This window comes from Sus scrofa, chromosome 15 (genome assembly GCF_000003025.6).
Source record: "Sus scrofa isolate TJ Tabasco breed Duroc chromosome 15, Sscrofa11.1, whole genome shotgun sequence".
NCBI classification, from domain to species: Eukaryota; Metazoa; Chordata; class Mammalia; order Artiodactyla; family Suidae; genus Sus; species Sus scrofa.
In genome coordinates, this window is record NC_010457.5 from 59,154,432 (window position 1) to 59,181,320 (window position 26,889).

At 38.4% G+C, this 26,889-nt stretch overlaps 1 protein-coding gene across 2 annotated transcripts in view; it reads right to left on the reverse strand.

The window, feature by feature from the left end:
* Nucleotides 1-26,889, reverse strand: part of UGGT1 (UDP-glucose glycoprotein glucosyltransferase 1) — a 123,472-nt gene that overhangs the window by 12,850 nt on the left and 83,733 nt on the right. For both annotated transcript variants that reach the window (XM_021075942.1, XM_021075941.1), the window contains 11 exons: nt 26,126-26,205; nt 24,654-24,843; nt 19,295-19,453; nt 18,549-18,634; nt 16,807-16,891; nt 15,285-15,373; nt 14,601-14,705; nt 12,952-13,036; nt 10,987-11,169; nt 9,730-9,890; nt 8,104-8,218 (listed from right to left, as the gene is read on the reverse strand). In XM_021075942.1, coding sequence (XP_020931601.1) covers nt 8,104-8,218; nt 9,730-9,890; nt 10,987-11,169; nt 12,952-13,036; nt 14,601-14,705; nt 15,285-15,373; nt 16,807-16,891; nt 18,549-18,634; nt 19,295-19,453; nt 24,654-24,843; nt 26,126-26,205 — 1,338 coding nt within the window. The remainder of the gene's footprint in view (nt 1-8,103; nt 8,219-9,729; nt 9,891-10,986; nt 11,170-12,951; nt 13,037-14,600; nt 14,706-15,284; nt 15,374-16,806; nt 16,892-18,548; nt 18,635-19,294; nt 19,454-24,653; nt 24,844-26,125; nt 26,206-26,889) is intronic.

Below are 26,889 nucleotides of genomic sequence, written 5' to 3' on the forward strand. Positions count from 1 at the left end.
AAACAACCTAACTTTACACCTAAAGCAACTACAGAGAGAAGAACAGAAAAAAACTAAAGTTAGCAGAAGGATAGGAATCATAAAGATCAGAGAAGAAAAGAATGAAATAGAAACAAAGAAAACCACAGAAATGATTAATGAAACTAAAAAGCTGGTTTTCTGAAAAGATCAACAAAATTGATAAACCCTTAGCCAGACTTATCAAGAAAAAGAGAAGCCTCAAATCAATAAAATTAGAAATGAAAAAGGAGAAGTTATAACAGACACCACAGAAATACAAAGGATCATAAGAGACTACTACAAGCAACTATATGCCAATAAAACAGAAAACCTAGAAGAAATGGACAAATTCTTAGAAAAGTGAAATCTTCTAAGACTAAATCAAGAAGAAACAGAAAAGATGAACAGATCAATCACGAGTACTGAACTTGAAACTGTGATTAAAAAACTTGCAACAACAAAAGTCCAGGAACAGACGGCTTCACAGGCAAATTCTATCAAACATTTAGAGAAGAGCTAACAACTATCCTTCTGAAACTATTCAAAAAAATTGCAGAGGAAGGAACACTCCCAAACTCATTCTATGAATCCACCATCACCCTGATACCAAAATCAGACAAAGATACCACAAAAAAAGAAAGTTACAGGGCAATTTCACTGATGAACATAGATGCAAAAATCCTCAACAAAATACTAGCAACCTGAATCCAACAATACATTAAAAGGATTGTACACAATGATCAAGTGCGATTTATCCAAGGGATGCAAGGATTCTTCAATATCCACAAATCAATCAGTGTGATACATGACATTAACAAACTGAAGAATAGAAACCATATGGTCCTCTCAGTAGATGCAGAAAAAGCCTTTGACAAAATCTAACACCAATTTCCGCTAAAAATCCTCCAGAATGTGGGCATAGAAGGAACCTACTTCAACGTAGTAAAGGCCATATATGACAAACCAAGAGCTAACATCATTCTCAATGGTGAAAAGGTAAAAGAACTCCTGCTGAGATCAGGAATAAGATGTCTGCTCTCGCCACTACTATTCAACATAGTTTTGGAAGTACTAGCCATGGCAATTAGAGAAGAAAAAGAAATTAAAGGGAAACAAATTGGGAAGGAAAAAGTCAAACTATTACTGTTTGCAAACTATTACTGTTTGCAGATGACATGATACTAAGAAGATAGTAAAGACTGTATCAGAAAACTGTTAGAACTCCTGATTTTGGTAAAGTTTCAGGATACAAAATTAATACACAGAAATCGACTGTATTTCTATATGCTATATAACAATGAAAGATCAGAAAGAAAAATTAGGGAACCCAGAAGAAATGGACAAATTCTTAGAAAAGTACATTCTTCCAAGATTGCAATTCTTAGAAAAGTATAATCCCTTTTAACATAGCATCAAAAAGAGTAAAATACCTATGACAAACCTACCTAAAGAGACAAGAGACACCTGTACTCTGAAAATTGTAAGATGCTGATGAAAGAAATCAAAGATGACACAAACAGATGGAAAGACATACCATGCTTTTGGACTATAAGAATCAATATTGTCAAAATGACTATACTACCCAAGGCAATCTACAGATTCAATGCAATCCCTAACAAATTAACAAAATCTTTTTTTTTTTTAAACAAAATTAGAACAAAATATTGAAAGTTTGTTTGGAAACACAGAAGACCCAGAATAGCCAAACCCATTCCCAAGAAAGAAAAATGGAACTGGAGGAATCAGGCTCCCTGACTTCAGACTATACAACAAAGCCACAGTCATCAAAACTAGACGGTATGGTCGCAAAAACAGAAATATAAATCAGTGGAACAGGATGGAAAGCCCAGAATTAAAACCCACACATCTATGCTCACCTAACCTATAACAAAGGAGGCAGGAATATACAATGAAGAAAAGACAGTCCCTTCAATAAGTGGTGCTGGGAAAACTGGACAGCTACATGGAAAAGAATGAAATTAAAACACTTCCTAACACCATACACAAAAATAAGCTCAAATGGATCAAAGACCTAAATATAAGAGTGGATACTATAAAATTCTTAGAGGAAAACAAGGCCGAACACTCTCTGACATAAACCACAGCAATATCTCTTCTCAGATCCACTTCCTAGAGTAATGACAATAAAAACAAAAATAAACAAATGAGACTAATTAAACACTTTTGCCCAGCAAAGTAAACCCTAAACAAAAAGACAACCAAAGAATGGGAGAAAATATTTGCAAATGAAGTGACTGACAAGATATTAATTTCCAAAATTTATAAACGCCTCCTGCAATTCAATACAAACAAAACAAAACAAACCCAATAACCCCATCAAAAAATGGGCAGAATATCTAAACAGACAATTTTCTAAAGAAAACATACGGATAGCCAAAACCATATGAAAACATGTTCAAGATCACTAATTAGAGAAATGCAAATCAAAGCCTCTATGAGGTACCACCTTACACCAGCCAGAATGGTCATCATCAAAAAGTCTACAAACAATAAATGCTGGAAAGGGTGTGGAGAAAAGGGAACCCTCTTACACTGTTGGCGGGAATGTAAATTGATGCAACCACTATGGAAAACAGTATGGAGAGTCCTCAAAAAACTGAAAATAGAATTACCATTTGATCCTGCAATCCCACTCCTGAGCATCTAACCAGAGAAAACCATGATGGAAAAAGATACATGTACTTCAGTGTTCATTGCAGCACTATATACAATAGCCAAGACATGGAAGCAACCTAAATGTCCACCAACAGAGGAATGGATAAAGAAGATGTGGTACATATACACAATGGAATATTGCTCAGCCATAAAAAGGAAAGAAATAATGGCATTTGCAGCAGCATGGATGGACCTAGAAATTACCATGTTAAGTGAAGTTAGAGAGTGAGACACCAACATCAAATGCTATCACTTACATGTGGAATCTAAAAAAAGGATACAATGAACTTCTTTGCAGAACAGACCCTGACTCATAGACTTTGAAAAAAACTTACAGTTTCCAAAGGAGACAGGTTGGGGGGTGGGGGTGTGCACAGGGGGGTTGGGATGGAAATGCTATAAAATTGGGTTGTGATGATTGTTGTACAACTATAAATGTAATAAAATTCAGTAAGTCAAAAAAATAATATTAGCCTTTGCGAAGACAGAAATGCATACTGATTATCTATAGGATAATATTTTCAAATTATTTTTAAAAAGTGTATAGTGTAAGCTAATAGAGGGAAAATAAAATTATAAAAAATCCTCAATCAATCTGAAAGAAACTGACTAAGGAGAAAAAAGAAACAGAACACATGGGACAAGCAGGAGGACTATGGAAAAGCCGAACTTACTGGTGATTACATTAACTTTAAAACAGACTAATGTTCAAAGTGATTGTCCCACCAAATGAGAAAACAAACAGATAAAAGCTCTTTATAAGAAACATAAGGATAAAGACGACTGAAAAGAGAAGGGTAAAAAAAAAAAAAAAAAAAAAAAAAAAAAAAAAAAAAAAAAAAATTCCATATAACACCAACTAAAAGGCAATCTGGTGTAGCTGCACTAATATTATTAGATGAAGCATACTTTAAAGCTTTCCTTCCCCAAAGGTGTTAACAGAGATAATAAAGGTTAATCCATCAGAAATGTATATGACTTCTAAGTTTTGAGGTAGTGAATGACATAGTCTCTAACGACATCAAGCAAAATTTAACAAAACTAAAGACAAGAAAGACTTCACAATATGGAAAAAGATTTTTAACACAATTCTCTCGGTAACTAACAGAAAAATATATGGACAAATCACACAAAACAACATATCACTAAACCTGACCTAATGCACATATATGGAAAAACATTACACCTAACAGCTGCAGAATATAAAATGAGATGAAATGTTTACCAAAACTGATTATATCTGGGTCAAAAAGAAAAGCTCAACAAACTTCAAATATCTGAAATCATACAGAGTATTTTCTCACACTAGAGCAACTGGGCCAGGACAACAACTACAAAAACCCTGCGAAAATCTCCAGGTATTTGGAATGATTAACTCATGAGTCAAAGAAGTCACATGAGGATTAGAAACATATTTAAGCAAATGAGGAAAATGCTACATATTCAATATGTGGAATATGGTCAAAGTCGTGCTGAGACAGAATTTAATGATTGATTTCAAATGCACACATTAAAAAAGACTAAAAATCATGACCTGAACATCCGTCTCAAGAAATCAGAAAAAAATCAACAAAAGAAAGTAAAAGCTAAAAAACAATGAAAAACAGAAAAGAAACACACAGACAATATTAAAAGCATTATAAGCTGTTTTTTTGGAAAGACTCATAAAGGTGATTTATTCCTGGTGAACTAATCGGGGGGAAAAAAAGAGAAAGCCCAAATAAACAATGCCTGGAATTTTTGCAAAAGAGAGAGAGCTCTACTCTACTAATTTGAAGTTAACTGGTGCCTGATACACATTTTGCAAAATTGATTAAATAGTGCCCTTAAAACCTAAGCATGTCGCCATATATAAATTATATCCCAATAAAGAAAGATAATGAGAGGACAGTATAAATGACATAATGATATGCTAGAAAATTTAGGTATAATAAATTGATTTATACAATAGAAAGCGCCAACGACCCACAACTATTAAAGAAGTTGGAGTCAGAATTCAAACACAAAGAAATCTCTATGTGGCTTCACTAGTGAATTCTACCAAACATTTAAGAAAAAAAATAAGGCCAATCTTACACAAACCAGTTACAGGAAAGAACAAATTTTATTTTCTTTTTATTAAGTCAACTCATTTTATTAAGCCAACATAGTCTTGATACCAAAGCCTGACAGAGATATTACAAGCCAATGCCACACAAACACACAAATGCAAAATTCTTAAACAAACACCAGCACAAAGGACCCAGGAATATATTTTAAAAAGATAACAAATCATGACCAAGGTGGAATAAATTATAATTAGATATATAATTAACTATTTTTACAGAATAAAAATAGTATCATCTCAGCAAATGTCAAAAACACACAAAATTTAACATAAGATTTTTTTTAAAGTAGCACTCTAGGAATAAGAGAAACTTCTTTAATCTGAGTAAGAGGTATCTATGAAACATCCATAGAAAACATCATCATACTTAGTGGTGAAATGCTGAACATTTTTCCTTTAAATCAAAAATGTCCAATATCAATATTTCTCCTCAACAATATGGAAGTCCTAGCAAATAAAGAAAATAAGAAAAAAAGATTTTTTTTTTAAATAAAAGGTTGGAAACAAAATCAAAACAATGGGACCTAATTAAATTCAAAAGCTTTTGCCCAGCAAAGGAAACTATAAACAAAACAAACAGACAACCCACAAAAAACACGAGAAAAATCTCTGCAAACAATGCAACTGGAAAGGGCTTAATCTCCAAAATATACAAACAACTCATAAAACTCAACAATAAACAAAAGCAAATAATCCAATCAAAAATGGGAGGAACACCTAAATAGACATTTTTCCTAAGAAGACATACAGATGGCTAGTAGACCCATGAAAAATTCTCAATATCACTAATTATTAGAGAAATGCAAATCAAAATTACAATGAGGTACCACCTCACACCAGTCAAAACGGCTTTCATTAATAAGTCTACAAATAACAAATGCTAGAGAGGGTGTGGAGAAAAGAGAATCTGCCTACACTGTTGGTGGGAATGTAAATTGGCACAACTACTACAGAGAACAGTATGGAGGTTCCTCAGAAAACTAAATATAGAACTACCATATGATCCAGCAATCCCACTCCTGAGCACCTATCCAGACAAAACTTTCATTCAAAAAGATACATGCACCCCTATGTTCACTGCAGCACTATTTACAATAGCCAAGACATGGAAACAACCTAAATGTCCACTGATAGATAAATGGATTAAGATGTGGTACATGTATACAATGCAACGCTATTCAGCCATAAAAAAGAACAAAATAATGCCACATTTGCGGCAATGTGGATGCAACTAGAGATTCCCTTTTTTTTTTTTTTTTTTTTTTTCTTGCTTTTAAAGGCCACACCAGTGGCATATGGAAGTTCCCAGGCTAGAGGTTGAATTGGAGCTACAGCTGCCGGTCTACACCATAGCCACAGCAATGTGGGATCTGAGCTGTGTCTGTGACCTATGCCACAGTGCAGGGCAATGCTGGATCCTCAACCCAATGAGCGAGACCAGGGATCGAACCCACATCCTCATGGATACTAGTTGGATTTTTTTCTGCTGTGCCACAACAGGAACTCCCAACTAGAGATTCTCATACTAAGCAAAGTAAGCCAGAAAGAGAAGGACAAATACCATATGATATCACCTATATGTGGAATCTAAAGTATGGCACAAATGAACCTATAAAACAAAACAGAAAACAGACTCACAGACACAGAAAACAGACTTGTGGTTGCCAAGGGAGAGGAGGATGGGAGTGGGATGGACGGGGAGTTTGCGGTTAGTAGATGTAAACTATTACATTCAGAATGGACAGACAATACGGTCCTACTATACAGCACAGGGAATTATATCCAATCTCTTGGGCTAGACCAAGGTGGAATATAGGAAAGGGAATTTATATATGACTGGGTCACTTTTCTGTACAGCAGAAATTGGCACAACATTGTAAATCAATTATACTTTAATAAAAAAAACAGATAATTAAAAAACCATAAGGTTGGAAAAGAAAAAGCTAAACTGTCATTATCTGTAGATGATATGACTATGTATATTTAAAAAAATCCAAAAGTAATACAGATTAGCAAGGCAGCTGAATACTACAATGAAAAAAAAATTATTTGCAATTCTAGATGCCAACAACAAATAAAAACAAAAAGTTCTGCTGTAGCCACTGGCCTACACCACAGCCACAGCAATGCGGGATCCGACCTACACCACAGCTCATGGCAATGTCAGATCCTTAACCCACTGAGCGAGGCCAGGGATCAGAATATATATATATACACACACCAAACAACCCAAATATTTAACTAAGCACTTCACAAAAGAGAATGCTAACCATAAACATTCAAAATAGTATTCAACTTTGTTACTAATTATGAGAATACAAAATAAAACCACAATGGGGAGCAACATCAGCAAAAATGGCAGAATAAAGAGCTCTGAAACGTCACCTCTCCATAAAAGCAATCAAAGAACTGTCAAAAAGAGAAGCTCCCAAGAGTTTGTAGCTCCAGAGCAACCTACCAAAAATACTAAAGGGAGCCCTTCTGGCTGAAATAAAGGGACACTAGAAGCAATTCAAATAAGAAATAAAAAAGCACCACTATGGAGTTCCCGTTGTGGCGCAGTGGTTAACGAATCTGCCTAGGAACCATGAGGTTGCAGGTTTGATCCCTGGCTTTGCTCAGTGGGTTGAGGATCCGGCGTTGCCGTGAGCTATGGTGTAGGTTGCAGACGCAGCTCAGATCCCGCGTTGCTGTGGCTCTGGCGTAGACCGGTGGCTGCAGCCCTGATTCAACCCCTAGCCTGGGAACCTCCATATGCCGAGGTAGCGGCCCTAAAAAAGGCAAAAAGACAAAAAAGAAAAGAAAAGAAAGAAAAAAGCACCACTAAAGGCATATAGGTAAAAATAAAAGACAATATCAATGTATTTCTTCTTCTTTTTTTTTTCTTCTTTACAGTCATACCTGCGGCATATCGAAGTTCCCAGGCTAGGGATTGGATCAGAGTTGCACCTGCTGCCACAGCCACAGCCATGCCAGATCTGGCTGCATCTGCAACCTACACCACAGCTCACAGCATTGCTGGATCCTTAACTCACCAAGCAAGGCCAGGGATCGAACCTGCATCCTCATGGATACTAGACAGGTTCTTGACCCGCTGCTCCACAATGGGAACTCCCAGGCCTATGACATTTTTAACCAATATGTCCTCTCTTGAGGTCAGATAAAAATGTCACACACAGTGCATAAATTCCTTTCCAGGAAGAAACAAAACACTGTCTGTCCCAACAGAGGAGAGAACTAAGAAGCAAATAATACTGTATTTTCTGACATTACATCGTATACCCATCACTAAAACTGTTAAACAAAAAACGGCCACTTACTTGATCAAGATTTGAAAGGCTGTTAGGATCCTGACTCAGACCTTGGTACTGTCCCCTGAGTCTGTCACCAGCAGCTATTTTCCTAAACTTCTTCAGATCCACCACATACAAGGCGCTGAAGAGAGAAGATCCACTTGTTATAACCATGGATTATGGAAGGAAAAGTAATCTCAATGATTAATGGAGCAGATCACTAGGCAAACAGTCTGGGTTCTCATTGAAAAGGCAGGCTTAGGCTCTACAGTGGAGCCCAGAGCCAGCACGTGACACTTCGAAGATGCCACTTCGAAGTTATTACAAAACCCACATTCTGCTACCACAAGCTGTGTCACTCTTTCTTATTTAATTGCCTTCCAAAGTAAATAATCGAGACAGAAGAAGAGTTCTAGTAAATGTCAGCAGATGTAATAAAGCTATAGTAACTATACTCATTAGTCAAAGATATCCTGATGATGTCTTAAATGTTACAGAGGGGAAAAAAACAAAACAAACAACAACAAAACAATCCAGTGTGACAATTCTTTTGGACTAGGAACATAAAGTACAATACTGAAATCGCCATACCCCATCATTTAACTCTATACATGCTGCTTCCTACAGGGCCCCTCACCCTCCAAATCACACTGTGCCCAGAGAAGATAATGTAGTGTTCATTAGAAAAGCAACGAATGCATACACTGGTTATTTTTTATAATGATTTTTATTTCTATCATTATAAAAATATGGAACGCTTCACGAATTTCCATGTCATCCTTGCACAGGAGCCATGCTAATCTTCTCTGTATCGTTCCAATTTTAGCATATGTGCTGCCAAAGCAAGCATGCATACACTGTTTAACCTAGGAGTTCTACTTCTAGGCATTTATCCTACAGATATACTTGAAATATACAAAGTAATGTATTTAATTATCCACTATAATATTGTATGTCATAGCAAGTCCATAAATCATACATACACTGGAATAATATGTTGATCTCCCCCTACAGGTTGATATAAGGTCTACTAGAGACATTAAGTAAAAAAAAAAAAAAAGCAAGACACAAAACTGTAAATAGCATAGTACATATTTTGTGTAAAAAGTCATAATTTTTACCTAAGAATTAAGAAATTCTGGAAGGACACACAGTAAATTAACAGAAGAGGATTATCAGTTGTAGGAACAGGAACTGGGAAGAAGAGAGGCAGAACTGGGAAGATTTTTTCCACTGTATATTTTTTGTAATTTTAATTTTTTTTTTTTTTTGTCTTTTTGCCTTTTCTAGGGCCGCTCCCACGGCATATGGATGTTCCCAGGCTAGGGGTCCAATCGGAGCTGTGGCTGCTGGCCTACGCCACAGCCACAGCAACTCGGGATCCGAGTAGCGTCTGCAACCTACACCACAGATCACAGCAACTCCGAATCCTTAACCCACTGAGCAAGGCCGGGGATCGAACCTGCAACCTCATGGTTCCTAGTCGGATTCGTTAACCACTGAGCCACAACGGGAACTCCTGTAATTTCAATTTTTGAACCACATTAATGTCTTATCCACTATTGAAGTATAGTTTATTTATAATTTTAAATATGCAAAATTAACTTTAAAGAAAATCAAATGAGAGCATTAGAGGCCTTCTTTTTTCCATACCTGATGTGATACTTGCGTCCAGCTAAGTGACTGGCCCAGTAGCCTGATTTCCAGAACCTGTAGCCATCCATTTCTCTGCGGCTGTCACAGAAGGGAGTATAACCGTAAGGAGCACCATCCAAACTGAAATCTCTTAACTCCTTCAAATCTGTTCGTACAATCTGAAGAAGAGAGGATCACAGTCATTTATTAAATAATCATGCAAAGAGAAGTTTCCTTAAAACAGAGAGGGTGGCTCAGGGGCCAACAGCACAGGCAATAGACCCAGCATGAGCCTGGACTGCTCTGCTGATTAGCTGACCAAAGGCACCAACATGTAAAGCACTCAGCCTAGTGCTTGGCACACAGTAGGCTAAGTCTTCCAAAAAAGTAGAAATAAAACAAATTTACATTTCGTACACAGCCTCTCTGTGACTCCGTTTTCTCATCTGAAATGGATAGCTCCCAGGGCTGGGGTTAGGGTTAGGGTTAGGGTTAGGGTTAGGGTTAGGGTTAGGGTTAGGGTTAGAGGATGATGTGAACTGCATGGACAGATGGGGAATGATGCCTGGCACCCAGTAAGTGCTCACAAGGATTAAGTGTGATTATTTTACAATTAGGAAAGCCGGCTTCAGGCTGAGCTGGTTGTGCTACAAATGAGCCAGGTGAGGCAGGACACCAAAGAGCTGGAGGAAGCTTTGTCCAAATAACCTTTGCACACACCAACACCATAATGGACTTGGGTTTCGGCCAGCTCAGGATGAGGGGACAGGCTATAGAACGGAATATACTTACACTTTCTTAGTTTGTATGCTCCAGTTTGTGTGTTCCTTTAAATTAAGTCAATTTTGACAACAGGAAGGCCATCTGAAAAGTTTGGCACTATCAAGCCCAGGCACCTACCTACTTGAGCTTTCTCTCTCTTACCCCTGTGACTAACTCCTAGTTTTGGAGCAAATAACTGGAGATGATAGCAAGTAGTGTTAGACTGTTGAATTTTCCAATTTTTAGTTTGTGTTAAATGAATTAAAGATACAAAATTGCATGCAGGATAACCATGACCATGTAAAAGAGGCACAGGAAATAAGATGAAAAGGAGTTATATCAAATACAAATTTTGAAAGTGATCACATCTGGGTGATGCCTTTCCATATATTCTAAATAATGTAAAATAAGCATGTTATTTCTTCACCCTTGGAAAAATAAAACCATTTAAAAAGGAAAAGGAAGTCTAATGCCTTTAATAGAGCTGCTGAAACAAAGCCTTTCAGAGCTTACCTGATCAGCATCCACAAAGAGGAATTTGTCTACCACCAGAGGGAAGAGCACGTCCAGGAAGAGGATCTTGTAACCCCAGATGATGCGCTGCTTCTCAGTCTGCTGATGAAGCCACCGCGGCCATTTGTACTGAACAAGCTCATACTGAAAATTGTATTTGTTTGCCATATAAGGTATAAACTCCTATTTTCAGAAAAAGGGAACAAAAATCATTTACTTTGCTTAGGAAAAACAACTTCACAGGTAAAAGTCAACCAACATGATTATGGCACAAGTAAAACACATTTATCAAAGAAACATGGCCTCACTTGAGGCTACATAAGAATATCTATGAACTTTTGTCAAATCCCTGTTTTTCAATGACTTCTAATCAACACATGAAATAACAGAAATCTTTAAGTAAAGGCCTTTATTTATTTGCCTATTAGGGCCGCACCCACAGCATATAGAAGTTCCCAGGCTCAGGGTCGAATCAGAGATGCAGCTGCCAGCCTATACCACAGCCACAGCAATGCAGGATCAGAGCAGCATCTGTACCACAGCTCACTCACTGAATGAGGCCAGGGATTGAACCTGTATCCTCATGGATACTAGTCGGATCGGTTTCCACTGTGCCAAAACAGGAACTCCAAAAATCTTTAAGTAAAGGCCTTTAGATAACTGATTTATATCTGTGAGTGGGTGGGAGTATATGTGAAGTGTTTAAGGGAAATGAACTTTAAAAAAAAATACAGTCAATTTACAACGTTCAATTTCTATTGTACAGCAAAATGACCCAATCACATAGTTCCCTGTGCTGTACAGTAGGGTCCCACTGCCCATCCATTCCAAATGTATCCACCAACCCCAAACTCCCCATCCATCCTACTATCACCCCCTCCCCCTCTCCCAACCATAAGTCTGCTCTCTGTTTCTGTTTTATAGATAGGATCATCTATGCCATATTTTAGTGGGAAATTAAGTTCATCTGCCTAAACTTGACTTCAGTAAAGCCTTATTTTTTTTCTTTTTTGGCTGCCCTGTGGCATATGGTCTCAGGCCAAGGACCAGATCCAAGCTGCAGTTGTGACCTACACTGCAGCTGGGGCAATATCCAATCATTTAACCCACTGCTGGAGATTAACCTCTAACCCAGTGCTGGAGGTTAACCTGCATCCTGGTGCTACAGACGCCGCCAACCTCATTGTGCCACAGCAGGAGGAACTCCAGTAACCCATTTTTTTTTTTAGCTTGATTTAATCCTTTTTCACCACTCAGCCTAACCCAGAGAATGCCATGGCAAATCTAAATACTCTGAACAAATTTGTTGCCATTAAGTCTTCCAGATTCAAAATACATTACCTTCAGGGAATCAAATGTGAACTACCTATCTAGGGGAGATATTACTATGTTAAAAGCAGCCCAATCAATTCTACAGAACAACAGCAAAGAAAAAGATGTAAACAAATCAATTCAGATGACAAATACTAACTGATATAAATAAAGCAGAAAACTTCCCAGGTGTGCTTGTTTTACACAGATGATACGTCACGTCCATAGATGGATCACTGGGTAATTGTTAGTGATAGAACTAATCATCTTTCTCCCTAGAAACCAGCACTATGCTTTCTAATCAAAGGAGGACATGTCTGCTCAGAAGAAGGATGTTACTTCATCAAACAATAGTCTCTCTTCCTACATTACCTAAGTTTCAAACAAGTCATAATTTTGTGTTCGGTTTTATGACAACTACTCCCCCAAGACAGACCAGTCTGGAAGAATAACCAACATAGAATTATGCAGTTGAATTAGGGTAACCTAATAAAAGGAAAATTTTTAAATTATACAGATTTATGTAGAAACAGTAAAAAGTATGTAACACTGTACAGATCTCCTTAATCAGAATGTTCTCCTTTTCTTTTTCTTTTTTAGGGCCGCATCTGCAGCAAGAATGTTTTCCTTTTCAAAGCCTGAGGAGGAACAAACCTTAAATGTGGGGGACAAATAATTCTTCAAGAACCAGAATTTCACAGGAGTCTTGGTATTCTTCAGGACCGAAAGCATCATTATGCTGTCAAACAAAAGCAAATAGTAATCATAATCTTCCAAATCTTCTCTTTAATTTCAACAAAATTAAGTAGAGTTGACCACAAGATCACTCAGTGTTCTTTATGCCAGAGCTAAGTGATGGCTCAATTAGGAAGAGAGAAACCCTGGCAGTTGAAAATGGAAAACTGCACTTATTCCTTCTTATAGCATTACCACTGGACAGGAAAGAAGGAGTACTTATTACCTATAAAAATACACCTAACAGAAAAAGGCACGTTTTAATTATGACACGTCTTTAAACCCCACCATGAACTGATGTTAATTATGGCACAAATGAATGATGGAGGTTGTGCTGAACTGACAATATCACTCTAAGAAGAACGCCTGTAGGAGTTCCTGTTCTGGCTCAGCGGGATAAGAACCCGACATAGTCTCCGTGAGGATGAGGGTTCAAATCCCTGGCCTTGCTCAGTGGGTTAAGTATCTGGCATTGCTGCAAGCTGTGATGTAGGCCTCAGCTGCAGCTCTGATTCAACCACTGGCCCAGTGTGGCCATAAAAAGGAAAAAAAAAAAAAAAAAGATAGAGAGAGAGAGAGATAGGACAAAAAAGAAAGCCTGTAAAGTTCCGGCAGCACTGTTCCCTCCCCAACAGCCTGTACTAGGGGGGAGAGCAAAGAGAGGTAAGTGGATGGCAAATGGATAAGGAAGCTCAGTAGAGCTTCAGGATCCTCTACTTTGAAAACAAACAAAAACAAATTTTGAATCAAGGAATTTAATTAAATTCAGTTGATACTAACATCTGACATTACTATTTTAGGTCAGATATTACTTCTTGGAAGTATGAGGGGTTAACATGAGTAAAGTGACATTTTGATTATTAGCTATGTTAGATTTGCAGTGGAAAATTAAGCAGTAAAAAGAACTCTGGCATTAGGAAAATTACTCTCAAGGCAGAGGTACACAGTCATAGCTGAGGCTTCCTAACCACTGACCACAAGGCAACCCCTTGGTGACTAGGGCTGCGTCAACCAGCCCAAGTCTATGCCTCTCCTCAGCTCTGGCTGCATGACCTCAGAGGGTGACCCTGAGTCTCGGCCTATTAAACAGAGGTGTTCTTATGTGGGAAGGCAGGTGCATGGCCCTATTCCACCCTTACTCTTTATCAACCTCCTAATTTATGGTTTAAGCAATGCTTGGTAGATAATTCAACACCATTCTCTTTTTTTGCTGCACCAGTAACGTGTAGAAGTTTCCAGGCCAGAGATCAAACCTGCAACATAGCAGTGATAATGCCAGATCCTTAACCCAAGGAGCTACAGGGAACTCTATAAATGCCATTGTTTATGATATACAGTGAAGGTTTATAGCCTTGTAAGAGCTGTACAAACACCTTTTCTATATTTAGCTCCACTTCATGAGGTTGGCTGGATCAAATCAAGTACAATTATATATGTACTTGATATATAATCCTCAGAGTACTTCAAATACACAGAATTTTGACAGACAGGATCCCGTAAAACACTCCCTAAATAAGAACCCTATGACAAATTCATGCACATACACTGAAATAACCAACATGACTAACCGAAGAAATCTTTCATAGAGATGACCAGATGCAACAGAGAATATATTAATGACGTCATCTTTATCCTGTTTCACTTCCTCAGTCTTCTGTCCTCCCGTGAAGCCCCTGTAATAATAAAGGTAAAGACAAGAACACTTGAAATGCTAGTACAGACACACAGGCCTTGAAAGGGAGAGGGAAGGAGGCGGTGCCTCCCCATCCCTGTTCCTTCCCGTGAGCACATGCACAGAGGATGCTCACGCTCTGGAGGTGGATGCAAGGCCAGAAAAAGCAGCCCACAGGACAGACAATGAAGGGAGTCTACTGCAGGAGTAGACTGGATACAAGCTAGTCCACAGAATGACAAATGTACAATGGAAAGTTAACTGGGCAACTGCCATTCAACTCTCCAAAGAGTGGGCAAAACCCAACAGGAGTTAAGAAGTGTGGCACAGAAGTAACCCCACCATGAGAGGGCAGCCAGGGGGGAAACACTCATCTACTCTACATTCAAGTGAAAGACCTCATTTCTTCCTTAAGAACATAACTTCTTTTTTCTGGCTATACCCACCGCATGTGGAAATTCTCGGGCCAGGGACTGAACCCGGACAGAATCTGTACCACAGCAGTGACAATACTGGATCCTTAACCTGCTGCACCACCAGAGAACTCTAAGAACATTACTTCTTTAGAATGCCAGTTTACCATTTGAAGGAATCCCAAAAGCCAGACTCATTCTCATTAGTTCCATCGCTCAGCAAGTCTTCATTCACCATGTCTGCTTTCTTCTGAACCTGCAATCAGTCATATGTAATGAATCTTACTCTTCCTACTGGGTTTAACAGGTCAGGTTTAAACTGACCTTCACTGGATGTAGGCTGAGTACTGCCAACACCTGGGAATTAACTCTCCTGCAAGCCGGGACCCATCCAGAGGCTAGGTGCATTCACATCACCTCAAAGTCTTAAGTGAGGAGCCAGTAACCCCTTTTAATTGTTTGCACTTCGAAAAAGGGGAAGAGAACCTTACAGTTTAAGTAAAAACAGAAGCACAATTCACCAAGCTAACCGCAAGTTCCAGGCAAAGAATACAGTGCACACACTATACATGTCACGAAGGAGTCATCTCATGTCACAGCCTTTTTTGAGGACTGACTAGGACAAAGAGGGGCTGAATCTTCTCTACAGCATAGGGATCACTGTTCTGCTCAACTACGTGTGGCCTGCTTTATATTTTACTGCGTGTAATTATTTATTCCACAATATCCTTCACTTGAATTTAAGGCACTAAGAACTTCAAAATGCTGAAAATAGGGGAGTTCCCGTCGTGGCGCAGTGGTTAACGAATCCGACTAGGAACCATGAGGTTGCGGGTTCGGTCCCTGCCCTTGCTCAGTGGGTTAACAATCCGGCGTTGCCGTGAGCTGTGGTGTAGGTTGCAGACGCGGCTCGGATCCCGCGTTGCTGTGGCTCTGGCGTAGGCCGGTGGCTACAGCTCCGATTCAACCCCTAGCCTGGGAACCTCCATATGCCGGGGGAGCGGCCCAAGAAATAGCAACAACAACAACAAAAGACAAAAAGACAAAAGAAAGACAAAAAAAAAAAAAAAAAAAATGCTGAAAATAGAAAGCAGAAATGAGGAGAAATTAAATGGAGCTACCATTTATTACTGCTGTTAAAATGCTCAATGGCATTCTCTCCAAATTTCTGAGAATAAAATCATGAATAACAATGTCAATTGTGGTTGCACAAGCAACACAGTATCTAAGGAAACATCTTATGTAAAATGAGACTTGCATTGCTCACAGAGGTAACCCCAACACCACAACTGACATTTAAGTTTCTCAGTTGAAGAGGCCACAAACTCATATGGACAAAAGATATTGCGCATATTAAGCAGCATTTCCGTAAACACTACAGTAAAATTCCAAAGCTGAATGAAGTCTTGGGCTGGTTTCTTTCATTTTTCTTCAGCTGTGATGAGATGTAACTGAAAAATAACACTGTGTAAATTTAAGGTGTACAATGTGTGACTCCCGGTACAGGTATATATTGTGAAATGATCACCACAACAAGAGCACTATTTGTGGAGTTAACACATTCTATCACCTCACATAGTTTGGGTCTGGTTTCAAAATACGTATTTTCACATAGTAGATACCAAATACTAAGTTACTGCTACTTTTACCAACTATAATAGAGTGGCTGCCTTAATATACCAAACTCACCTTCACTTTAATAATTTTGCTCTTGAAATTGTTGAGGACAACAACAACTTCATCAGCATCAGGTGGAGAATCTGTACCATCATGACTTGGAGAGAAAAGAAAGGAAATTAGATAATCATAATTCTCAAAATGCAATAAATGATCTGACATCAACCTGCCATGTTAGTCCATCATCTTTCTTATAAAGGAGTTTTCCTGAACAAATTATTTTCTCACAACCTACAGGAAATCCCTTCAAGCAACACAGAAGCACTCGTCAAAATCTCTGTTCTTACACATTGAGCCCAAGCTTCCTTCTTGGGTCTCTCTCTGAATTACCTTCCACAGAGTGAGAGGCTACCAGTGCTGGCGGGCACACAATGAGCACGGAACCACCATCTGTGTTCACAAAATTTCAGCCAAGCACGGAGCCTTCAATAAAGGAGTACCTGGGTGCCTGGGCCCTGTACTCAACCTGGCACCCACACTCTGGAGGAAGACCTATAACAAGGACCTACTGCAAGCTTTGTGTGCAAGCACACGGGGCAGAGGAGGAAAATAAAAAGAGTATTTCCCTACCAACCAACTGCAATGCCTAAAATTTCCAGTCACCAATTTTCTTCAGGTATTAACTACAGAAGCCAGGATAAAAGATGAATTCACTGGATTCATTGTCATCCAGCAGAGAGCAGAGTTCTGGGGCAAAGGTAACACTCTGACAGGGAGCATGAAGCATTCCAGAGCATTGTAAGTGCAGGAGGATAAGCGCCCTGGACTGCTGGGTGCAGGAGGCCACCATGGGAAGAGTGGCCAGGAAAAGGGCACACATAAGGGATGGAGTTCAGAAAGACAAAATATAAGCTATCGATGACAGTACTAAAATTTTTTAAAACCATATCTGAGGAAAACATAAGTTGGAGAAAACCCTACTACCTACAATGAAGATGTTATTATAACAGAGAAGTCTTCTACTTTCTTGGTAAGAAATGTGCAGAAATCCATACTGCTTTCATGTGTGTCGGGTAAGATTTTGTGAAACTAAGATGAGGACAAGACAGGACAATGTTTTAAATAAACTCTAATGAAAATCATTCCTGAAATGAATTGACATGAAATCTCACATAACTTAAGACTAATTTAAATTATGTTATGCAAAATTTAGACCACATCCTTCTGAAAGGCAGTATAATTTTTTTTTTTAAACTGACAGTCACTTGCAGCAAACCTTAAAGCAAAAAGCAAGTTTCTGCAGATGCTGTGGGAGTGCTTCCAGACCACCACAGGTATGGGAAGACAGGGGCTCGCACCAAGATTACAAGGGCAGAGCTTACAAGTCTTGTCAATCTGCAACTTGCAAAGGCTACTGAAATATACTATCTTGGGTTGAAAACTCTGACTGCTCTTCATTTCCTCTCTCCTTTCTCAATATGACTCAATTTCTCATCTGCCTAGAGTTTTCATCACAGTGACAGAAAGATATGATTCTGGGATACTGTGAGCAGAAGAGAATGACTGAAGGGAAAAAAAAAGAATGACTATAGGGTCAAATTTGACTATATATATGGTTAGTATTCATACTGCTTATTATCCAATTACACCTTGACAATTCCACCGTATTTAATTTCCTGGAAAAGCGTGGTTTCATCACACATACAATTGCAAATTAAATTCTTATTAACTGCCTGTCAGTGTAGTATTCAATTCAAACTGATCCTCACTGCAGAATGTTCTGAAAAAAATGTAACCATATCACTTAATCCTACCTGTAGATTCTATAAATATCTTCAGAACGTCCCTTCCTTAGTCTGAGAATCCAGGCACCTGGGTTGGCTTTTAACTGAAAGTAGCCCTAGGAACAAGATGAAAAGACAAATTTTAGTTCTTGGAATCATCAAAATTTTGTTTCTGAGGGATAGTTGTTTCTTTTTCTGAAATTTCAGTCACCTATATTTTAAACAAGATAGTTAACAAACCAATACATCTTTTAAAATTTATACATTAGAAACACTAGAAAAATACAGGCTCATCAAGCCAAGACTGCCCTTTAGCTGTACCTCAATGAAGAACCAATATATGATGTGCGAATAAGTCTCAAATCTCAAAACAAAGACCAAAAAAAAAGAAAATCATTGCCTATTCATAAGCAACATATTCTCTTGAGCCAATGTGGTTAGGGCAGAATATTCTAGCATATTTTCTTTTAAGTTATCATGTCATTCAAATCTACAAGCTTAACTAAACTGATTTTTTTTTTTTCAGCTAGACCCACAGCATGTGGAAGTTTCCAGGCCAGGAGTCAAACCTAAGTCACAGTAGTGACAATGCCAAATCCTTAACCGACTGAGCCAGCAAATAGGGAACTACAAATTGACGATTTTTACACTGACCAAATTCAGTCAATCATGAATCTTCATCTCACTCATGTTCAGAATGCTAACCACTCCATCATAAACTGTGGTTTCCAAATTAGCATGACTCAGTATTGCCTCCTGATGTACTGATTATTTACCAGATTGGCCATGACAATGGTGTCCACAATGACGGGCTTGGCTGAAGTTCCTAATGTAAACTGCAATCCTCGTGGGGGCTGGCCGGTGGTGATATCGTAGCAGTGACCTTCTAGCAACAGGTACTCCAGTTCATACTCAGCAGCCACTATGCTGTCCACCTGCAATTCCAAAATTAAATTACTTGAAGACTACTCGGCAATCAAGAGACAAATGACTGGTACAATGCAATGACATGGATGAATCCCAAATACATTATGCAAGATGAATGAAACCAGACATAAAAGGCTATATCCCTATGATAACATTTACAAAAAATTTAAGAAAAAGCAAAACTGTACAGATAGAATTCTAGCAGATCAGCCATTGCCTGGGGCCAGGGGAAAGAGGAGGGGATTGCCTACAAGGGGGGAAAAGGGGAATACTCTGGAGTGATAGAAATACTCTGTATTTTGATTGTGCTGGTAGCTAACAAGAGTATATGATTTCAAAAACTTAGGTGGGTGAAAGGAGAGTCAAAGAAAAGGACACAGAGAAAAAAATAAGGTTATTCCAAAAAGTACAGATGAGAAGATAAGATGCTAATCTAGGAAGGCAGTATTGGAGAAAAAAGCATGTAAAATAAAACTGCTGAGAGAGGAGCTCCCACGGTGGCACAAGGGGATTGGCGGAGTCTAGGGAGTGCTAGGACACAGGTTCAAATCCCTAGCCCCACACAGCGAGTTAAGGATCTGGCATTGCCATAGCTACAGCTTGGGTCGCAACTGCAGCTTAGATCTGACCCCTGGACTGTGAACTCCATATGCCACAGGGTGGCCAAAAAAGAAAAAGAAAAAAAAAAGCTGTTGAGAGAATGAACAGATCTAAAAGCAAATAAGCAAATAATGCTGGGGGGTTTGGAATGGAAATGTTCTAAAATTGGGTAGTGATGATGGTTGTACAACTATAAATACAATAAAATTCACTGCATTATTTTAAAAAGTTTTTAAAAATAAAAGCAAATAATGGAGAAGATGAATAAGATAATCCTACAAGGATTAATTTACATAAGAAAACAGAGAAACATTGAAAAAAATCAAAAAAACCTCAGAGAAAAATGAGAATTCATCTTAGCCTTATATAGTTGAAAACACTGCTGTTCTAAATGCAAATGCCCAAGATGTATTTAATGGCTCCATAATGGCATAAAACCATTCATGTTCTGCACCAACTGCCTAAGTTACTGCTAATTCTTTGCAGAAAATATGATATAACTACAAAGTCTTAGGGCAGTTCGGCTTTAGCTAATTAAAGAGTTTCTACTCTAGGCTAGTTCAGGCTTGGTTTTACAGCCTATCTAATGCTAATAATGAACTATTTGGAGCTTAACGTGTTATTGCAACACTAAATTCCAAATGTATAATAATAAGAGCTAAGAGGGAAACCTCCACATGCTCACAACCTCAGGCTCTGTATTTTCAACAGAATGCAGAGAAACTGGAGGAAGTCTAAGAAAGAACAGCAAAATTTCCGAAGATACAGAAGAAACCTGCTTTGTATTTGATCCTATACTTCTTTGCACTGTTCTTTAGTGCTATGGCCATTTTATAGTTTCTTCAACAAAAGTTGGTTCTTTAAGGGCAAATATGTATTCCCTGTTTTTAAAAAATATAGTAGATAGGATTAGGGTGGAGAAAAAGACATGTGTGTCTGCATGTGTGCATGTGCACACGCACACACGTACCTTTTTCTTTCCTTTTCCCTCTTTCTCCCTCTCTCCCCCCAACTTAGTACCAAAGGGATTCTCCTTAAAGAAACTAGAGTTATTCAATCTAGTTTCTTTAAGGCTACAAAGTCCTTTTGGTAACTATCTTCAAGTCTATCTCCTATTTTCCCAGAAGATAGAATCAGAAAGCAGCCTTCAATTGGGGCAGGAGATATTCAGGGAAGACACAAATGTCTTAAAAAGGAAGGAGGCTCTTAAGCACTATAAGCCCCCTGGAAGAAAATTAATTTTTTTTTTTTTTTTGGTCTTTTTGCCTTTTCTAGGGCCGCTCCCACAGCATATGGCTAGGGGTCGAATCGGAGCTGTAGCCACTGGCCTACACCAGAGCCACAGCAACATGGGATCCGAGCCACGTCTGCAACCTACACCACAGCTCACAGCAACGCCGGATCCTTAACCCACTGAGCAAGGGCAGGGACCGAACCCGCAACCTCATGGTTCCTAGTCGGATTCGTTGACCACTGCGCCACGATGGGAACTCTGAAAATTAATTCTTTTGTTAATACACTCTGGAGTTCCTATTGTGGCTCAGTAGGATAAGAACCTGACTAGTATCCCTAAGATTCGATCCCTGGCCTCACTCAGTAGGTTAAGGACCCAGCATTGCCTCAAGCTGCAGTGCAGATTGCAGATGTGGCATTACTATGGCTGTGGCATAAGCTGGCAGCTGCAGCTCCGATTTGACTCCTAGCCTGGGAACTTCCACATACTGCGAGCTTGGCCCTAAAAAGTAAAACAAAACAAAACAACAACAACAAAGAAAACCCCACTCTGAGCTAGGTATAGAATGAGGGCTGTGAAGTGACATTAAAGACACATCAGTGAAATCATGCTATCTTTGAAAATGGGTGAAATGGGTGAGGGAAAAAGGAACATTTACCTTAGACTCCAAATACAGTTACATGGAAATAAATGAAATAGACAATGGAAAAACAATAAAGAAAAACCAATGAAACCAAAACCTGGCTCTTCACAAATATCAACAAATTGACAAACTTATAGCTAGACTGTCTGGGAGAAAGAGAGAAAAGCCCACTTACTGAAATCAGCAAAGATAAAAGAAACATCTCTATTAAACTTACATTAAAAAGACTATAAGGAAATGCTAAGACTACCTGTATGCCAAAATTACATAACCTAGATAACATGGATAAACTCCTAAGAGACACCAACTTCAGAAATTGACTCAAGACAAAATAGAAAATCTAAACAGACCTATAACAAGGGGTTGAATCGGTAAGTTAAAAATTTTCCAGTTAGGCAAGAAAACCATAGAAAGGCATTCAAACTGGAAAGAAGTAAAACTATATTTGTAGATGACATGATCTTGCATAGGCTTGTACCTAAGAACTATAAAACATCGTTGAAAGAAATTTAAGACCTATATAAATAGAAAGACCGCCCATATTCATGGTTTGGAACATTTAATATTGCTAAGAAGGCAGTACTCTCCAAATTGATCTAGGGATTTAATGCAATCCCTATTAAAAACCCAGCAGTCTTTTCTGCAGATATGAACAAGCTGATTCCAAAAGGCAAGGAACCCACAATAGCCAAAACTATTTTGAAAACAAAAACTGGAAAACTCATTCTTGCTAATTTCAAAACCTAATACAAAACTACAGTTAACAAGACTGTGGTATTGGCTGAGGATAGATATATAGATCAGAGGAGTAGAACTGAGAGCCTAGAATTAAACCTTCACCTTTAGGGTTAACTGATCCCAAAGAGAGGTGTAGAGACCATTCAGTGGGGGAAAGAATAGTTTTTTAAAACAAATGTTGCTAGGACAACTGGATATCCACATTCAAAGAACAAAGCTTGAATCCTACCTCACACCATTTACAAAGATTAATTCAAAATGAATCAAATAACTAAAATGTAGGTGTTTTAGACTAGAAGAAAACATTTGAGCAACGCAAAAAAGCAAAAGCAACAAAAGAAAAAATAGGTAAATTGAACTTTGTCAAGATCAGAAACTCTTGTGCTTCAAAGGCACTTTTATGCTTTTTTTTCCACCACAAAAAGGTGAAAAGACAACCTATACAATGGGAGAAAATTTTTGGAAAACTTATTATCTGATAAAAGACTTGAATTCGGAATATATAAAGAACTCTCACAACGCAACAATTAAAAGACAAGGCAGTTTTTAAAAATAGGCCAAGGATTTGAACGGATATTTCTCCAAAGAAGATACATAAATGGTCAATAAACACATAAAAAAATGTACAATGTCATTTGTCATTAGGGCAGGAATGAAAAATGATTCACTAACTTTGGAAAACAGCTTGGCAATTCCTTAAAAAGAAAACAGGAGTTCCTGTCATGGTGCAGTGGGTTCCAACTAGGAACCATGAGGTTTAGGGTTCAATCCCTGGCCTCCCTCAGTGGGTTAAGGATCCAGCATTGCCATGAGCTGTGGTGTAGGTTGCAGATGCAGCTCGTATCTGATGTTGCTGTGACTATGTGGTGTAGGCCAGCAGCTGTAGCTCTGATTAGACCCCTAGCCTGGGAACCTCCATGTGCCACAAGTGCGGCCCTAAAAGCAAAAAAAAAAAAAAAGAGTTAAACATAGAGTTACCATACAATTCAGCTATCCCACTCTTATGTATACATATACATATTTATGCACATATAATGTACATATATATTCTCTTAATAGATATTAAGCAAAATAAAAGCATATCTACAAAAATGCTCATAGCAATATTATTCATAATAACCCCAGAGTACAAACCACCCAAATGTCTATCAGGGATCTAGCCATACAATGCATATTATAAATAAGTTAATAATAAAATGTGGTATATCCATACAATGGATTACTACTAGGCAACAAAAAGGAAATGAAGTGCTAATGCTAAAACATGAATGAGCCTTGAAAATAATTTAAGCGAAAGGAGCCAGTCATAAAAATACATGATCCTATTTAGATGAATGTCAGGACAGGCAAATCTGCAGAGAGAAAAAGTAGATTTGTGGCTGCCAGGGGGCCAAAGGAGTAGAGAATGACTACTAATGGACATGGAGTTTCCTTAGGGGTGCATAAAACATTATAAAATTAGATATATTTTAGAATATTAAAACTTCTAAAACTACTGAACTATACACTTTTTCTCTCTCTCTCTTTTTTTTTTTTTTTTTTTGCCTTTTTAGGGCCACACCTGCAGCATATGGAAGTTCCCAGGCTAGGAGTCAAATCAGAGCTGCAGCCACTGGCCTTCACCACAGCCACAGCAACAAAGGATTCAGGCAAGATCTGTGAGCTACACTGCAGCTCATGCAAATGTCCCATTCTTAGCCTATTGAGCAGACCAGGGATCAAACATGCATCCTCATGGATACTAGTCAGGTTCCCTACTGCTGAGCCACAACAGGAACCCCTGAACTGTACACTTTAAAAGGGTGAATTTTGTGGTATGTGACTTGGATCTCAATGAGGCTGTTATTTATTAAAAATACAAATAAACCTGAACACTGATGTCTCAGAAGATCACCTAGATTGTGATCCAGTCTGTTCAGCCAGTGACTACCACCATTACATCTTCAAGAGGCTTTACACACGATTAGATATCAGGAAGCCACGATATACTTACCTCTTCTAAATAAATATTATCCAGGTCATATGGTGTTCTGACAGACTCTACCATCCAACTCTCAGGTGTGTTCAAATTTAGAGTGAACAGAGGAGACTGTGGCATATCCAAAAATTTTGCTATTGGACCCTTAGCAAAGCTGTTGTCTGAACTAAAAGAAATCTCTGGTTCTAAAACATAACGGTAAAAGCTGAAATTGAAAAGAAAAATGTTAGTTTTTTAAAAATACAAGCATAGTCCTTGAGTTTATAGGCATCCAGACAGGTAAACAACTGGCTTAAGACAAAGTAGATTTGATTTTTTTTTTTTGGTTTTCTTAGGGCCACTCTCATGGCATATGGAGGTTCCCAGGCTATGGGTTGAATTGGAGCTACAGCCGCTGGCCTACACTACAGCCACAGCAACATAGGATCCGAGCCACATCTGCGACCTACACCACAGCTCACAGCAAAACCAGATCCTTAACACACTGAGCAAGGCCGGGCATCGAACCCACGTCCTCACGATCCTAGTCACGTTCATTAACTGCTGAGCCACGACAGGAACTCCAAGACAAACCGGATTTAGAAGGTCCTTCCAGATTGAGGAGTGTTTCTAAAACTCTCTCTTGACCCAATCATACCTCCTGTGCTTGTTGCAGATGCCAGAGGAGAGGAGGGATTAAGTGGGAGGTCTTTCCTTCCTGAATGGTTGGGAGTGGCTGCTGCTGGGGGGTCACAAGCATTTTCTGAGCACTTGCCTCCCCTTGGTGAGAAAAACTCATTTTTCTCTCTCTCAAAAACAAAGTCCTAAACAGTACCTGAGCTCTCTGGTGGGCCCTGAAAACATTACATGTTTAAATAATTTAAACATTTCTCCTATATGAGGACAATGGTGAAAGCTGGAATTCTTTTGTCACTTTCAAACCCTGCTTCAATTCACTTAGAATCTAACCTCTAAAACTCAGCACATGTGCAAGTGAGGAATTTCCCAAAGCCCCCAAATGTGCTACACTATTACTATTAACTGCTTCTCATATAACCTTTTCCATAAATGACCATTCCAATGCTCAGCTTGCCTTCTTTTTGAAGATACATGCAAATGAGCCACAGCAAGCTTCCTCTGACACATATGCAGTCTAACTTATAGAAATAACTGTTCTAAGAAGAAAAACAAACGAGTGTCCTTCTACAGCAGAGCACATTTTAATGTAAATTTACATTACATCGATGCAAATATTGTTTGAGAACTATATAATTCTGACCAAAAAGAGGAAAGAAAGAAAAGGACAGTGCAAGTAGTCTGGGTTAATGCCACCTAAGTTTTTGGAACTTTGGATTAGAGCAGAAATTCAGCAAAACCAAACTTCGGTAAGTGATTTTTTTCAAATAGAACATCCATATATAAACCCATTTGATCTTTAACATCTAATTTCAGCTTTCAGATTTAGTGTGGTTTTTCTGGTGGATGCTTTCTTAACCAGCTTGTTTTACCTTTTCAAAGGCATGTCGGAAAGTTTAGACTGGCAGTTCATAAATACTCTTAGATTCATGTTGATCAGCTGAGTTAAAACCTAAAGAGAAGACCAGATAACAAAACATAAAAAATCTCTTCTACAAAGTGACTAATATTTGAGACAAAATATTTATATTTTTTCCTCTAGAAATGTATCACTTGATACTGAGTTAAGGGAGAGAACATTTCTTAATATCTCAAGGAAAAATACAAAACTTTACTTTAAAAAAAAAACAAAACTCAAAAAAAAAAAGTCAAGACAACTACTGTATTTTTGGTAGAGTTCTCTTAAATTTTTTTTTTTATTAGTTATTTATTTATTTATTGTCTTTTTGCTATTTCTTGGGCTGCTCCTGAGGCATATGGAGGTTCCCAGGCTAGAGGTCGAATCGGAGCTGTGGCCACCGGCCTACGCCAGAGCCACTGCAACGCGGGATCTGAGCCGTGTCTGCAACCTACACCACAGCTCATGGCAACGCCGGATCGTTAACCCACTGAGCAAGGGCAGGGACCGAGCCCGCAACCTCATGGTTCCTAGTCGGATTCATTAACCACTGTGCCACGACGGGAACTCCCCCTCTTAAATTTTTTTTAAAACAGCAATATCTAAGTACATATCTAAAAGACATGCTACTCAAAAAATGCTATTTATAAAAAAGGAAAATGATGAAGAATTCTTTTACCTTTAATTCTTTGCTAATATAAAATAAAATGTATCATAAATAAAGGTAATCTGGAGACA